Source organism: Schistocerca americana, chromosome 1, assembly GCF_021461395.2.
Source record: "Schistocerca americana isolate TAMUIC-IGC-003095 chromosome 1, iqSchAmer2.1, whole genome shotgun sequence".
Taxonomy (NCBI): domain Eukaryota; kingdom Metazoa; phylum Arthropoda; class Insecta; order Orthoptera; family Acrididae; genus Schistocerca; species Schistocerca americana.
In genome coordinates, this window is record NC_060119.1 from 1,234,318,732 (window position 1) to 1,234,336,445 (window position 17,714).

A 17,714-nucleotide genomic window follows, 5' to 3' on the forward strand; every position below is an offset into this window, starting at 1 on the left:
ACATGAGTCAGCAGTCGGTGTGGCAGTGTTCCATACCAACAGAACATTTTTCGCACACACAACTTTGGATGTGAACGTTTTACGCTGAGTATGAACTTTCCATGTGCCCCGAGTGCTCAAAAATAGCTGACACAACGTGCTCAAACACCAGTGACTATGATTACGGGTTTCCCAAGTGCTAGTGTGAACTTTCCACCTGAATCAGTGGCAGTACAAATTGAGCCGGATGCTCAAGACAGGAAATTTCGTGTTTATCCTGGAACTTTGGATTTTGCACCAGCCCCTCTCTACCCCGCCGCCCCCCCCCCCCCCCCCCACACACCACCAGCATCCACTTTGCGAGTGTTTCCGATGGCACATGCTGTTCCTGCAGCATGTGTTGCACGAACATTAGGTGATTTTAACAATCTTAATGCACCTGTAGGGGAAGGACCCAGGAAACTGTACGCCATCATTCCCTGCACACCATTCGACTACGGTCGACTCTACTGCACTGGTCCATTCTACGCCTATTGGTGTTACTCCATCAAAGTTGAGCCAGCCGCACCTACCGTGCCACATGCCACTGACAGAGTCGGAAGCTGGTGCACCGCTACTGCACCCGAGCCAATTATGCTGCAGGGCTATGGACAGGGAGTGACTTTTTCTGACAAACAGTTATGTCAAGACTTCACCATCTGTTGGCCTAACGTACCATCCCTTCACAAGGACTACCCACACACATGGTTGCCTTGGTCGACCACATCCTGCAACTACTTGGCGTCGCTGACGACAACTCGAAGTTCCTTTGCTTACTATGTCACCTCCATTATGAACTGGACCTGATCTGCAACATTGTGGCTTGCCTCCCCCCCCCCCCCCCCCCACCACTACGGACAAATATGTATTCGCCCGACGTACCATCCTCGAGCAACTATCCACACTGACAGAGAAAGCTATCCGCCTCATCAGTCATGAGTTGCTGGGTTCCAGATCCCCATCACAGCTCTGGTATCATCTTTATGCCATGATTGACACACATTACATGCCAAACGTTACACTTTGGACCATATGGTTGCTCAAACTTTCTCTGGAAGTTCAAGTCCAAGTTCAGCCCCACTAGACACCAAACTGAAGATCACAGACCAGGTTTGCAACATTCTGCCCCCCTCCCCGCATCCCCCCCCTCCCCCTGCGGGCCCTCAGGCCTCAGGGGTTGGCACACCTGTGCAGTAGTTTCCATCGTGAGGTACAGAGTTTGCATGACTCACTCCGCACATGTGCGCAGACCCAACGCCGCCTGGCAGCCGCCGTCATAACTCCTCTCCTACCAGCACTACCGCATTGCCACCATCGGAAGAATCTACTGACAAGACTCCCTCCTCTGCCACTTCGACCTCAGCCAGCGCAACTGACGATGCCATGCACCATCCCACTTGGTGTTATTTCCATTTTCGCTTTGGCGACACAGTTAAGAAATGTCGTTCTCCATGCACATTCCCAACGCGTTCTCTGAACGTTCAGAGTACCAGGTAGAAGGACTGGTGGTGCGCATAAACACTTTCAGAGCACACAGGGACAGGTACAAAGGTGCAAGTGTTAACATGTCCAGAGCAATTAAAGGATTAAATTCGAGCAACGGCCTTGCCCCCAGCTTAGAGCTGACAGCAATTCCCTGATCCAATCTCATGGAATAACTAAATTAAGCCTTAAAATGCAGGATATTAACACCCCCTTACAGTGGACTTTTGTTATCGCCGAGGTGGATGAACCCATGCTTGGGGTAGATTTTCTCTTAGCCCATGCACTGACATCTAACCTACAACGAGGTACACTAACCTTTAACTTGATAGACCGTGCCACCGGTTCAGATATCTCTTCCCTCTCATCTGAGAGCGCCACTCTATTGTGTGAGCTAGCTGAAACCGCTGTGGCAGTGCTGTCACTTAGATTGCACGACAAAGAACTTTGGGACAGCAATGAAGCCCTCCGCTTATGCATAGCCGCTGTGCAAGCCAAACTCATGGACGTTCATAAGCGGGTCACTCAGCTGTCACACACAGCCACGGCCCCAACCCTTGCACCACTTCCTCACACCCACCACCGATGCTGCGTGACGTTTCTGCTGCCGGAGAGAGGCTGTGCCCACGACACTACCAAGTACCCCACTGAGCTCCAAAACAAGGACTATCAGTGGATCACGGTCACTGCTGCTGACCTGCCGGCCTGGGACACACAAGCGTGTGCATTACAGGTTAGTCATAGTGCATTGGGTGCAGGTCCATCATCCCCATTGGTGTTCGTGATCAACAACGGTACTGTCCACAGAATCAATACCACAGAAGGTTCACCGGTACATGTCAAACTATAATTCAGGGACTTTTAGATAGTAAGACTATTTGCCCTTCTTCTAGTAGTTCGTCATCACCCATTCATTTGGCTCCCAAGAAAGATGACACTTTCCGCCTCTGCAGTGACTATCGGGTGCTTAACACCAGAACAATTCTAGATAATTATCCCATCCCAAATATTCAAGACTTTGCTTCACAACTGCATGAGGCACAAATTTTCATTGTAATTGACTGTCACAAGGCTTACCACTAACTGCCAATGGCACTGGAGGACGTTGAAAAAACCGCTATCATCACCCAATTCGAGTTGATTGAGTATTTGTTCACACTGTTCGGCCTTAAAAATGCTGCACAGATGTGGACAGTTCATCGACTTGTTGGTTGGAAAACTGGACTTTGTATATGCGTACCTGGATGACTTGTTAATCTTTTCTTCCACCCTCGAGGAACATGAACTACATTTAAATACAGTGTTCCAACTATTAAAAGCAAATGGTGTTGCAGTGAACAATGCTGAGTCACAACTCCGCCACAATAGTGTCACTTTTCTGGGCCACGGGGTATCTGCCGATGGCATCTGCCCCCTACCCAAACAGGTTGAGGCCATTAGTATGGTTCCTTTGCCCAAAGATTTTCAGGGCCTCCGCTGCTTCCTTGGAATGGTAAATTACTACCACAAACACATCCCCCATGCTGCCGACATACAAGCCCCACTTACGGATGCTCTTGCAGGAAAAAAACACTTCAGGGTCTCAGGCGGTCACGTGGACTCCAGATATGCGTTGCGCATTTGATAACCTAAAAGCCTTACAGATGGCCGTTACGCTCACTCACCCCATTCCTGATGCACCCATCTCGCTTAATACAGGTGCTAGTGATACAGCAGTGGGGGCGGTACTTCAGCAATCCATGGTTTCTGTAGTATAGCCGCTCAAATTTTTCTCACACAAACTGTCCGCTTCCCAACGTAAATGGTCGACCTTCGACCGGGAACTGTTTGCTATTTACGCCACCACCAAATATTTCCAAGATGATATCGAAGGTCGCCATCTTGTGGTATTTATTGACCACGAGCCAGTGGTGTACACTTTCCGTAACACAGGCAAGGACTCATCCCCAAGATGTTTTCGACATATGGACCTCATATGTCAGTTTATGTACAACATACGTTATGTCAGAGGGGCAGACAACGTCATCGCCAATTTTCTATCTTGTGTGTCAGTTTTATCTTCACAACTGGACCTCAGTGAACTCTCTAAATTGTAAACAGAGGATAATGAACTTGCCACATTGTGGTGCTCCAATGTTGAAACAGGACTCAAACTACAGTTACAGACATTCCTGGGTTTTCATCACCCATCTGCTGTGACATTTCAACAGGATGCATATGTCCAGTGATTCCTGCAGCTCTCTGCCAGGACATTTTTAATACTGTCCACGACTTGGCACACCCTGGCATTCATGCCACCGCACGTCTGGTATCTAAATGTTTCGTTTGGCCCTGGATGATAAAACAATGTCACAGTTGGGCACAAGCATGTGTGGCTTGACAGTGCGCGAAAGTAGGATACCATGCACAGCCCCCCCCAAGGGTACATTCGATGTGGGAAAAAGAAGATTCCAGCACACACACACACACCAATATTGTCTGACCCTTAACCCCCTCGGGCCCCTTCCATTACATACTGTCCGCCATTGACAGGTTTACCTGCTGGGTAGAGGTAATTCCTCTCACTACTATCACAGCTGACTCAGTGGCCTGAGCTCTTTTATAAATGTGGATCTCACGCTACGGCTGCCCAAGTTCTATCACCACTGACTACGGATGCCAGTTCGAGTGTGCCCTCTTCCGACAGCTTTGTGAACTGTGTGGAGTGAAACGATTTAGGACTACAGCATACCACCACCCATAAGCTGTCGAACGCTGGCACTGAATGCTTAAAGCTTTCCTGTTGTGCCATGAAGGTGAGTGGGCTGACGCATTACCATGGGTAATGTTAGGCATTCGGGCTGCGTACAAAGAGGACCTTGGCATGTCCCTGGCAGAAGTACTGTATGGAGAACCCCTCACTCTCCCAGCAGAGCTAGTCAAGCCTTCACTTCCCCCAGATCAAATTTGCGACTCGACATTTGTCGGCCATGTTAAGGAGCTAATCACTAACAATCACGTGCCTTCTCTTCGACTGCACTCGCTCCCTCCTGTATTTCTGCATAAGGACTTGGCATTGTGCACTCACATCATGGTGCGCGATGACACCAAGCTCTCTGTGACCAGTCTGTGGCCGCACGCAAAACGGTACACCCATGCACTGAGAATCAAGAATGTTTATAACTGTATATGTGTGCTTCCAAGTAATAAAATAGTGCTTATTACATGTGGTATAGTGTGCATCATTGGATCCAGCAATCCTACAACAATAAACCCATAAACAGAATACCTAGAAAAAATTTTAACAGTTTCTTCTACTACAAGAGTTAGGTGGAATTATTTGTTTAAATCATGAAATCAACAGATATAGTTATGCAAACAATACTTTTGACAAAATTGGTAATTACTTTGGAATTAATTAGGGGCTGGCTTTGCTAACATGTTTTCGAATAGAGCCAAAGAAATACTTTAAGAATGGCTGTGTTTCAAATTCCAAATATTTGTAATTAGTACAGAATTTATATTTGTTTATAAGTGGCTGTGTTTTGAATTCCAAATGTTTGTCATTAGTACAGATTTTATATTTGTTTATAAGTCAACAATAGAATTTAAGCTATGAAACAATTACTGATTTCACCCTGTAACAAAAGATAGTAACTAGGAATAGTCAAAATAAATTAGAAAATCAATTAAATACATAAAACTAAGCACAAAATTAAATCTGGTGTTATATTCTTTAAAACTGAGGGCCAACCTTTCTCTTTTATGGAAATGCAGATTATACTCCCATATCTTAATGATAATGAGTTAAAAGTGAAAAAAACGAATTTAAGGAGGCAGATGGCAAAACAAGAGAGGAAGTAAAAATATCCCAGCTTGCTTCATCACACACCCTGCATGAAAAATAACAAAAAAAGTCATCAGCAAAGTTGGCACAATATTTATTATTAGTTAAGAAAGTTTGGTGCTGAAATTTCAATGAATATAGAATCAACCAGTATGCATATATTTTTAAGTAAGAGTACAGTGAGCTATTCTCTTTTTCCAGCAACTGTTGCTCCAATGCAGGAAAGTCAAAGCTTGACAGATACTCCCCACTTCTATGAAGACATCTATGTCGTGGTATCCATAGTCTGTTCTGCAGTTTTATTATTAAGTGCTGGACTTCTGATATATGTTGCAATACGCAGAAAGTAAGTTAGTGAAGCCCTAGTATATTTATTTGCTAATTTTTCTTGCTTTGTGTAGAAGTATTTCTTCTTGCAGACAGTGCAAGGATAGTCTTGGTGGCAGAGCATGTCAGGATGCTCTTGAAAGTGCCAGCATTTGCAAAGCAGCTGCTGAAATGGACAATAAACGAAATTTCCAACAGATATATTCATCTTCACCAAGTAAATCAGATGAACATCACACTTCAAAACAAATGGATACATCATCTGGTGAGACAAATGTCAGACTTTCTAGCAATAATATTTCTTGACTTTCTATTTTTAATAAGTAAGTAATGCACAACACAGACAGTCCTTGCTCACACACAAAAGCAAACCAGCTCACAAAAATGTAGGAGAGAATGTGAAGAAGAGCAATGAGATAATTTTTTCTTTTTTTGTGGACATATTTATATATTAGGTTCATAATTATAGAAACAAGTATCTAGCTGATATGAAACTTCCTGGCAGATTAAAACTGTGTGCCCGACCGAGACTCGAACTCGGGACCTTTGCCTTTCGCGGGCAAGCGCTCTACCATCTGAGCTACCGAAGCACGACTCACGCCCGGTACTCACAGCTTTACTTCTGCCAGTATCTCGTCTCCTACCTTCCAGGAGTGCTAGTTCTGCAGGTTCGCAGGAGAGCTTCTGTAAAGTTTGGAAGGTAGGAGACGAGATACTGGCAGAAGTAAAGCTGTGAGTACCGGGCGTGAGTCGTGCTTCGGTAGCTCAGATGGTAGAGCGCTTGCCCGCGAAAGGCAAAGGTCCCGAGTTCGAGTCTCGGTCGGGCACACAGTTTTAATCTGCCAGGAAGTTTCATATCAGCGCACACTCCGCTGCAGAGTGAAAATCTCATTCTGGAAACATCCCCCAGGCTGTGGCTAAGCCATGTCTCCGCTATATCCTTTCTTTCAGGAGTGCTAGTTCTGCAGGTTCGCAGGAGAGCTTCTGTAAAGTTTGGAAGGTAGGAGACGAGATACTGGCAGAAGTAAAGCTGTGAGTACCGGGCGTGAGTCGTGCTTCGGTAGCTCAGATGGTAGAGCCCTTGCCCGCGAAAGGCAAAGGTCCCGAGTTCGAGTCTCGGTCGGGCACACAGTTTTAATCTGCCAGGAAGTTTCATATCAGCGCACACTCCGCTGCAGAGTGAAAATCTCATTCTGGAAACATCCCCCAGGCTGTGGCTAAGCCATGTCTCCGCTATATCCTTTCTTTCAGGAGTGCTAGTTCTGCAGGTTCGCAGGAGAGCTTCTGTAAAGTTTGGAAGGTAGGAGACGAGATACTGGGAGAAGTAAAGCTGTGAGTACCGGGCGTGAGTCGTGCTTCGGTAGCTCAGATGGTAGAGCGCTTGCCCGCGAAAGGCAAAGGTCCCGAGTTCGAGTCTCGGTCGGGCACACAGTTTTAATCTGCCAGGAAGTTTCATATCAGCGCACACTCCGCTGCAGAGTGAAAATCTCATTCTGGAAACATCCCCCAGGCTGTGGCTAAGCCATGTCTCCGCTATATCCTTTCTTTCAGGAGTGCTAGTTCTGCAGGTTCGCAGGAGAGCTTCTGTAAAGTTTGGAAGGTAGGAGACGAGATACTGGCAGAAGTAAAGCTGTGAGTACCGGGCGTGAGTCGTGCTTCGGTAGCTCAGATGGTAGAGCGCTTGCCCGCGAAAGGCAAAGGTCCCGAGTTCGACTCGGTCGGGCACACAGTTTTAATCTGCCAGGAAGTTTCATATCAGCGCACACTCCGCTGCAGAGTGAAAATCTCATTCTGGAAGTATCTAGCTGAAAAAAATGTAAATGTTTGACAAAGATATTTATTCTTTCTTATTTCACATGGAAAATACAATGATTTTGAAAATATTTCAGATATATATGAGATGAGTCCGTATGCTACATTTGCTGTTTCATCTGATTGTCCAAGATCGGTGAATCCAACAGCTTTAGATTATACAATTGAGTTCAAAACATTTGGACATTCAGAAAACAATAGCAGTGCTCAACATGAACGACCTCATCGGAGCAACAGGAAGCATCGAGGTACGTACATTCAAATTGCCTTCCAAAAAAGGTAGACTAAAATAGTTTCAGGAATGGCTAGGTGTGGGCGGCAGTTCTCTGCCAAAGAAGGATACAGGTGCATCAGAAGATAGTCAGTAGATACAAATACTTCTTTATTACTGTAAATGGTCAACAACCATTGTACTTTGAAGTTGCTAGCATCAACAGTGAGGTTGAACTGTGAGGGGTTTAAATGTGACTGCTCCCGGCTCACTTTACAGAAGTAAATTATCAATAGCACATAATGATTTCCTGCTGGTGTTTGAGAAAATGGCCCAAATATATCCATGACAGTCATATGAAATGGTTTATCTACCTCGGGTAACCTCTGCAAGGAAGTGTTTTGATGACTGAGTTCAGCCCTTTGAGCACATGTGACAATTTTTTTTTGTGTAATGACTGACATCCTGTTTGCACTCATCCACCAGTCATTTTGTGAAACGCAAGGAAAGCGTTTCAGAAGAAGAGAAATTTGTTAACATTGAGTATAGATTTAAGTGTCAGGAAGTCGTTTCTGAAAGTATTTGTATGGAGTGTAGCCATGTATGGAAGTGAAACATGGACGATAAATAGTTTGGACAAGAAGAGAATAGAAGCTCTTGAAATGTGGTGCTACAGAAGAATGCTGAAGATTAGATGGGTAGATCACGTAACTAATGAGGAGGTATTGAGTAGAATTGGGGAGAAGAGGAGTTTGTGGCACAACTTGACTAGAAGAAGGGACCGGTTGGTAGGACATGTTCTGAGGCATCAAGGGATCACAAATTTAGCATTGGAGGGCAACGTGGTGGGTAAAAATTGTAGAGGGAGACCAAGAGATGAATACACTAAGCAGATTCAAAAGGATGTAGGTCGCAGTAAGTACTGGGAGATGAAGAAGCTTGCACAGGATAGAGTAGCATGGAGAGCTGCATCAAACCAGTCTCAGGACTGAAGACATCAACAACAACAACTGTGTTCTGTGGCTCTGCAGGCACATTATCCAGCTAAAACTGAACCATGAATTTGCCTCTATATCTTGCTTTGTAATTTTTCTGGTACCACTATGCATAACCTACATCTTTTCTTCCTGAAGGGTACTCAGTCTTCTGTGTGGGATTGTGGCTGCTGATAAAGTGAGTAAAAGTCCTGCAGCAGGAAAGGGAATTAGTCAAAACTGTTAAATTAATGCATTTCAAGTTTAAAGCTAATTGGGACTTCTCTAATACGTGAGATTTCACATATAAGAGGAAGGAAGGATGAATGAAGATCAGAGTTTAACATCCCATTGATAGCATGGTCATTAGAGAAGGAGCATACGTTCAGATTATAAAAGGATGGGGAAGGAAATTGTTCATGCCTGTTTCAAAGGAACAATCATGGCATTTGACACGAGTGATTTAGGGAAATCACAGAAAACCTAAATCCGGACGACTGGATGAGCAGCATATGAACCATCGCACTATTGAATGCAAGTCCAATGTGCCATTGTGCTACATCACTGAGTACACATAAAAGAAATTAAAAAATGGGAGCTGCAGAAATCACATTGTTCCATTCTAAGTCAGCTGTACATCAGAAACCCATCAGTGCTTTCCAGAGGGTGGCTGGCACCCAACCAAAGGCTGAAAGGCTTTGACTGAGTTACCAAATATAACAGTTAGGATGACGTGATGTGTTTGACAAGCATGTGCTTTTACTTCGATGGCACCCGACTATAGTAGTTCAAAAACAATGAAGAGAACCTTAATAGATTGGACAAATTCCAGCCAAACAGAAGGAAACATCTCATGACAATCAAAAGCAAGTCAATTTCACAGAAGAACAATTAAAGAACAGGGCCCAACACTATGGTGAAATGACACAATTATACACGCAAAATGTTTTGGCCCTTTGCAACATTGCGAATCAGCACATGACAGACGGCAAGAAAATCCCACATTCAATGAAAGGATTCACACAAGACATGTACCACGCTCTTTTGGCAAAAGGATGTCACAACAACAGAACAATTCATCAAGTGGTGCCACTGCACCAAGGAAACAAATAAATAAATAAATAAATAAAATCTGGATGAAAGAGATATGACCGACTCTCAAATGTGATCCTCTGGGAGTTGTGGAAGACCACCAAGACCTTGCTTCTCTCAAATGCCAGAAAGTAAGACAAGAGATACAGCAGTGTATGGCAGCCAGAAATGTCAGACCAAGTACACAACAGATAGGGGCCAAGGGCATCGACCCCATGTTTCCGGAGGTAACAGAGAATGTCGAAGAGGAAGTGTATCAATCTTTGCCACCAGTCTCCATCACAAGTTGAACAGACCATGAAGAATGGACTCGGCCAACTAAAACCTATGCCACCACCATCAAAAGACAACTCAGCATATGACTAACCCAGCTACAACTAACTACTCCACCAAGCAGAACACCACATAGAAGAACCGACATTTGGAGGAAGGAGGACAACACGCTATTCTGTTTTCACTGTGGATGCCCTGGACGCATTTTGTGCAAGTGCAGAGAGAGAAAATGAGTGTTTGACTACTGTTACACCACAAGACATCAGCCATCACAACTGTCCTATTCATGCCAGTCAACTGCAGACAATTATGGTCGATCTGTGGACTGACGCTCGTAACTGTACTGTGGATGAGTTCACTCCCCAACATGGCTTAGCATTCCCTGTTGCTTACCTAGATGCCAAATTCAGAAAAACTGAGGTGGCAACCTACAGAGGTTACATCCCCACAGATGGTTATCCTCCTTGGACAACAATTATCAAGATAACAGGAAATCTCATCACCATTACTGATGGTGAACCTGTATGGGCACTAGTCAATTCAATCAATACAGGGACATCTTTTCCTGTAATGTCAAATGCTACCATTGCCATCTAAAGAATACTATGGTTTGTGATATTAAAATAGTCATAATGAAGATCATGAGTTGGAAATACATCTAGCCAACAGGAACATCTACTGCAAAAATAACTATTGCTGATAGAACACAGCTCTTAGAATTTGCTGTTTTAAAAGACTGTAGTTATGATGTTACTCTCAGATGGGACTTCTGGCAGGCATCACAAGCAATCATAGGCTGTGGAAGATCACAGTTCCAGACTGACAAAGCTATTCCAACAAGCACACATAACAAAGATTGCTCTGGGTCATTTTTGACCAGGTTGTTATCCAACATCTTAAGACACTATTAACTGTTAATAGGATCTATCCTGACCAAGGAACAATGTCAGGGAGTATTATCCATTCTGCATCAGTTTCCAGAGTGGGGAAAAGACAGATCAAGTTGTGCATGATGAAACACTGTATCAACAGTGGAGATTACCCACCATTTAGCTGACACTCATACAGTGTGCCAATCATATAATGCATCATCACCTGAATAATGGATAATTTAGGAAAAAGTGGTGAAGAGGCTGCAAGATGACATACCTGAATCTTCAGTGAGTCTTCAGATCTCTCTGGTAGTCCTTGTGAAAGAGGACAGCATGTGGCATTTCTGTGTCGACTCTTGACAACTGAAAAAAATCACAAAGAAAGATGTCTATCAATTGATACACATTCATAACAACATAAACTGCTCTAATGGAGCACACCATTTCTGAATTATGAACATTGAAACGCCCTACTGGGCAAGGCTGACTGGGAAAGGACCACCTTCATAACTCCTGACAGGCTCTGTGTGTTCAAAGTTATGCGATTTGAACTGTGTAATGCTCCAGCCACCTTCGCACAGAAGATAGACAACCTCCTTCAACACCTTCAATGGATGACATGTCTTTGCTGTCTCAGTGACATTTTCTTTTTTTCAAAAATATTTGAAGAATATTTAAGCCAACTGACAATTGTGTTCAGTTTTGTTCAGACAGCACGTTTCAACCTGAATCCATAAAAGGGGCTCTTCGTCGCCCAAGAGATAAAAGTCTTTGGGCACTTAGTGAGTGCTGATGGAATCTGTCCTGGTTCAGAGAAAAAAAGAGCAGTCACAGATTTTCCAACTCCTCAGAACATTTCTGATGCAAGAAATTTTCTCAGAATCCATCAGGTTGACTCATGAGAGCGGCTTTGAAGCTTCAAGAGTATAATATCGCATGGTACACAAAAGTGGATGCAAATACCAGGATGCTGACTGCCTTTCAAGAAAGCCTTTGGCAGAACACATCAGCGTGGACAAAATCCCAATCATCAGTGTATTAAATGACATCCCTGCTGAACACAGGAAAGTTCCAGCATTGCTGAAAAACATGTAAGCCTTGAAGATTGAGGTACCAACCAAAAGTGGATTCCAATTAATAGACTGAACATCGTGTAAGAGGGACTATGATTCGACTGGTGTTATTGGTTGCTTATCATCAAAGCTCATCCATAACCAATGATCCTGAGGTATTTCCATGATTCTCCAGAATCTGTTCACTTGGGATTTATAAAGACACTACACCAAATCTGATGCAGATACCACTGGCCCAATTTCTACTGATACATTAGACACTATGTGGGCCATGGTGAGGAAACACCAATGCTTTTACCTCTGCAGTATCTGGTATCACCCACTATGCTGTCACTGAATCTGTGTCAACTGCCAAAGCTCCTGAAACTGCAAGGTCCCTTGTAGAAGACGTCATTCTGAAGCACGGAGCATCCCGTGTGATGATCTCTGATCACAGAGAAGTTTTCCATTGGGCTAGTATCAGTGATAATTTCATGTAGCAACATCACTCCCAGGATGATTGCTGCCTACCATCCACAGAAGAACAGCATCACAGAATGCTTTAATAAGATGTTGTGATAAATATGCATGTCACAACATACACTGGTCTTTCTACTCCATGGTCACAAACCTGAAACAACAGTAGCTATAATCTTCCTGATTCAACCAGACGATAGCTCAGATGACTACATAAAACACCTCATCACCAGGACCGAAGCTGGGAGGTTGCCGGCTTGCATAGTGACTCTGATTGCTGAGGAGAAGTACAAATAATGCTATAATGCCAAGCGCTGGCCAGTGTGCATCTTCTGCAATATTTAATTCTTGGTGCACAACACTCAGGGAATCAGCTGTATCAATTATGGCAGTTTTAGACTCTTGCCCTAATACATAAGTGATCAGTGGTGCAGACAAGAATAGAAGCCTCAGAATTGTGTTGCTACAGAAGAATGCTGAAGAGTGAATGTAAAAATGTTATGAGAATGAAGATTGAATGGGTGGATTGAGTAACTGATGAAGAGATAGGTACTGAATAAAATCAATGAGAGAAGAAATATGTGGCATAGCTTTAATAAAAGGAGGGATGACTGGGAAGATGTGTCCTGAGGCAACAAGGAATATTTATTTCAGAATAAAATTGAGTCATCAGTTGGACAGATCTTTTTATTTCACTACACCTGTTTCAACAAATTAATTTGTCAGCTTCAGAAACCTACAAAATTAGCGATATCATAAAACATTAGTTCTTGGCCATAAATTTACATAAAGCATAAGAAGTGTATTACAGAAATGGACTTTCCTGTTCATAATGGTCTGTCTGATCATGATGCACAGCTAGTTACAGTATATGACATAGCTCCATACAGTAATGCAAAACAGTCTTCCAAAATAGTGCATTCAATTAACGATTTAACAATTGCAAATTTTAGGGAAAGCTTGTAACAATTAGACTGGGATGAGGTGTACAGTGAATCTAATGCCAATTTAAAATTTAATCTATTTCATGATACCTTTGTGAGTACAGGTTTATTCTAAATGATGGACGCATTTTCAAAAAGTCATATGTATTCAAGTACAAATCCAAAATGAACAAGCTTTATGCCAAATTTTTGGCAGGAGGTGATGGTTTCAGAAGCAGCCAGTAGAGTTCGCACTGCAATAGGGCCGTCATTCCATTTGTGAGTGAGATGGTGACTGTGGAGCACAGGGTTTTCTACATTCTTGAGTTTGTGAAAAGTGTCACAAATTGAAGTGCAGTGGGCATTTCATATCAAATTTGGTATTCAACCACCAACTCACAAAAGCATTAGCCATTGGTTTAAGCAATTTAAACAGACTGGGAGTGTGCGCAAAGGAAAAAGCACAGGCCAACTTCGTGTGTCAGAGGATGATGTCCAACAGATTGAAGGAAGTTTTGTGCGCAGTCCCAACCGGTCAAGAACTTGGAATACCCCAACCAACTGTACGGGAAGTTCTGAGACAATGTTTGCTGTACTAGCTCTTCTAATTACAACATGTGCAAGCTCACAACCCCAATGACAGATAGAAGCATCTTGCATTTTGTGGTTATTTGCTAGCAAAGATGGAGGATGATGCATTTCTACAGTATGTAATTTTTAGCAAAGAAGCCACGTTGAACATTTATAACATTTGTAATTATTAAATAAACATTAGAAACTAATTAAATACAAATTATTACATTTATTAAATTGGTATCAAACATTATGAAAAAACTTTGAAACTTCCTCTTTTCATTGGTATTAAGCTTGTTCATTTTGGATTTGTACTTGAATAAAGTTTTTAAAATGGGTCCATCATTCAGAGTAACCCTGTATATTTGTAAACAGTTTCCCTAAGAAACTAGTGAAACATAACTGTAAGAAACCAGCTAAAGAGCCATGGTCAACTAAAGGCAGAAAAATATCTTGTAAATAGAAAAGGGAAATGTATCTTATAGCTAGATGGAGTAATGATCCAGAAACTGTCAAACATTATAAAAATTACTGCACTGTATTAAGAAAAGTTATTTAAATGGTCCAGAAGTACGTGTTATGTATGAGTAGAAGTACCTCTGATAATAAAATTAAAACAATTTGGAATACTGTTAAAAGGAAAACTGAGAGCACAGGAAGACTGCACATAGAAAACTCAATGAAAAGTTTGTTAACACAAAGTCAAAAGTAGAAAATATTTTAATAGCGATTTTTAAGTGTTGCAGAGAAAATAGGGTTTAGCTATTTATTAGAAAATGCAAGGCTATATATGGAAGAGGCAATGCCTATGCAATTTGATGAAATTGAAATCCAACCCACCTCTCCTACTGAAATTAAGAAAACAATAAACTCACTCAAAAATAAAAGTTCCATTTTTTCCATCCTGTTGGAAGTAACTGTAGGTCTTTCCCTCATCCAGTAATGCTGCATCCAATCACATCCACATTCAGTAATGCTGCATCCAATCACATCCACTCATCCAGGCCACTTTTACTTGCACCACCCTGTATGATTAAGATATATAGGAAGTCTTATGTATAAAACATATGAAAAACATGACACATAGTTCAATATCAGTAGGAATAGGCTAATTTTCACATTTATAAGAGATGCGGCACAATCAAAATAGTGTCTGTTTTTCAATGCAAACACATCATTCAAAATAGCTTTTAAATTTAGGTAGGAATGTTTATATATTTTGTATTCTTCCAAAAGGTTGTTCCTTCACAGGAAGATGTGTGAAGGATTGGCACTTGGTACTGGGATTGAAAGTTGACTCTCAGTATCAACAAATTAACATATTGCATTAAATAGGCCTATTATTTTTTCTATGGCAGTCAAAAGAAAATGAGGCATCCAGAAAAGAAGTAAGTAAACTGTTCATTATTTCAAAAGTAAACATTATAACAGTTAATATATTTAGCCTTCTGTGACATGGTACAGTCAATGCCTTCATGGAAAAATGTGTCTAGGTCCACATGATGGTTAGGTTGTTTTTACCACTCTGCAGAAGTTTAGTTGGGAAGGCCTTACACTTCCTTCATGCAGTCCCAATATCTCCCCATGCAATTTACATACTTTTGGAGCCCTAAAGAAACACATTTGTGACTATCATTTGCTTTGAACAAAGAGGTGCACTCCTGGGTACAATCATGGCTTTGTAGGCAAAGACAAACATTTTTCCATGAAGGCTCTTATTGAGTGACTGTCTTGACTCATAGCAGGATAAATATACAAACAGTTATGGTGATTACCTTTGAAATAATAAATAAACAGTTCACTTACTTTTATTTCATTGGTCCCATTTTTATTTGACTGGTCCTTATATGATTACACAATTAGGGAACAATCACTGGAAGCAATAACATCAATGAAATATCTGGGATGGTGGCAGACAGATTCATTGGAAGAATCCTCAGGAAGTGTACCATAGTTCACCCATGAAGCAGGAAGCTTACAAAATCCTCATTCTATGAATACTTGAATTGACTGTTGGTCTGGGATTGGTACCAGACAGGATTGATAGAAGAAATATAGAAGATCCAAAGAAAATCATCGAGTATTGTCACAGGTTCATTTAATAAGCATTAAATCATTTTGAAGATATCATCCAACTCCAGTGACAGATATTACAAGAGAGGCATAGTGCATCACAGTGTGGTTCACTGTTTAAACTCTGAGAGCTTACATTCCTAGAGGCAGCGGCAACCAATATATTTTTTCTTCCTATGTCAAACAATGGAAAATGCAGTATGGCATAATGACAATAATATGAAAAGGATAGATCGCTACTCACCATACAGAAGAGATGTTGAGTCATAGACAGGCACAACAAAAAGACTACTAATCATGTAGGCTTTCAGCTAGAAGGCTTTATTCTGGACACACACACACACAGATTCAAACAAACACAGCACACACTCACATGACCACTGTCTCCGGTTGCCAAGGCCAGACTGCCAGCAACTGCACATGATGGGAGAAGCAAGCTGGGTGTTGGGGATAAGAATTAGGCAAGGGTGGTGAGGGAGAGGGAGAGCAACATATGGGTGGGGTATGGTAAAATAATGTTTGTGAGAGCTTACAGAGATTAGGTGGAGAGAGGGTAGGGCAGCTAGTTGCCATCAGGACATTGGCCGGAGGGTGGAGTGGGGCTGGTAAAAGAGAGAAGTAAGAAGACTGTGCCTGTATGTGCGGAATAAAAGGCTGTGGAGTGGCAACAGGGAAGGGATAAGTTGGGTGAAGGACAATGACCATGACTAATGAAGGTTGAGGCCAGGCAGGTTACAGGAGCACAAGATAAATTGCAGGGAGAATTTGCACCTGCACAATTAAGGAAAGGTGGTATTTGTAAGAAGGACCCAAATGGCACAGGCTATGAAGCAGTCATTAGAATGAAGAACATTGTGATGGGCAGCTTGCTTAGCAACCAGGTGGTCCACTTGTTTATTGGTCAAAGTTTGTTGATGGCCATTCTGGTGGTCAGACAACTTGTTGGTTGTCATGCTCACATAGAATAAAGCACAGTTGTAACTTAGCTTGTAGATCATTTGACTTGTATCACAGGTAGCCCTGCCTTTGATGGGATAGGTGGTGCTCGTGACTGGACTTGAGTAGGTGGTGGTGTGAAGATGTATGGGACAGGTCTTCCATCTAGGTCTATTAGAGGAATATCAGCCATGAGGCAAGGTGTTGGGGGCAGGGGTTGTGTAGGGATGGACAAGGATATTGTGTAGGTTCGATGGGCAGTGTAATACTACTGCGAGAGAAGTGCGCAGGATAGTGGGTAGGACATTCCTCATTTCAGGGCACGATCAGAGGTAGTCGAAATCCTGGCACAGAATGTGATTCAGTTGCTCCAGTCTTGGGTAGTACTGAGCCACATGTATTCTCCTCTGTGGTCAGATGATGGGATTTTGAGAAGAGGTGGGTGTCTGGAGAGATAAGGCATGAGAGATCTGTTTCTGTAAAGGTTTGGGAGGGTAATTATGGTCTGTGAAGACCTCAGTGAGACACTAGCTACATTTTGAGATTGACTGCTCATCACTACAGATGTATGGGACAGCCAAGCATTGCTAGACTGTATGTAAGGAACTGCATGGCAGCTGTCAGAGTGGAGGTATTGCCAGTTGCTGATAGGTCTGATAAAGAATGAAGATGCTGATGCAGCCAGCATTGAGGTGATGGTCAACATCAAGGAATGTGGATTGTTGAGTTGAGGAGGACCACATGAAGCAAATAGGGAAGAAGGTGTTGAGGTTGTAGAGGAATGTGGATAGGG

At 42.6% G+C, this 17,714-nt stretch overlaps 1 protein-coding gene across 1 annotated transcript in view; it reads left to right on the forward strand.

The window, feature by feature from the left end:
- The window catches only part of LOC124598389 (Down syndrome cell adhesion molecule-like protein Dscam2), a 449,350-nt gene that overhangs the window by 389,697 nt on the left and 41,939 nt on the right, over nucleotides 1-17,714 (forward strand). Inside the window, exons 30-32 of the mRNA XM_047135997.1 lie at nucleotides 5,528-5,672; nucleotides 5,731-5,918; nucleotides 7,543-7,713. Of these exons, the coding sequence (XP_046991953.1) occupies nucleotides 5,528-5,672; nucleotides 5,731-5,918; nucleotides 7,543-7,713 (504 nt within the window). The remainder of the gene's footprint in view (nucleotides 1-5,527; nucleotides 5,673-5,730; nucleotides 5,919-7,542; nucleotides 7,714-17,714) is intronic.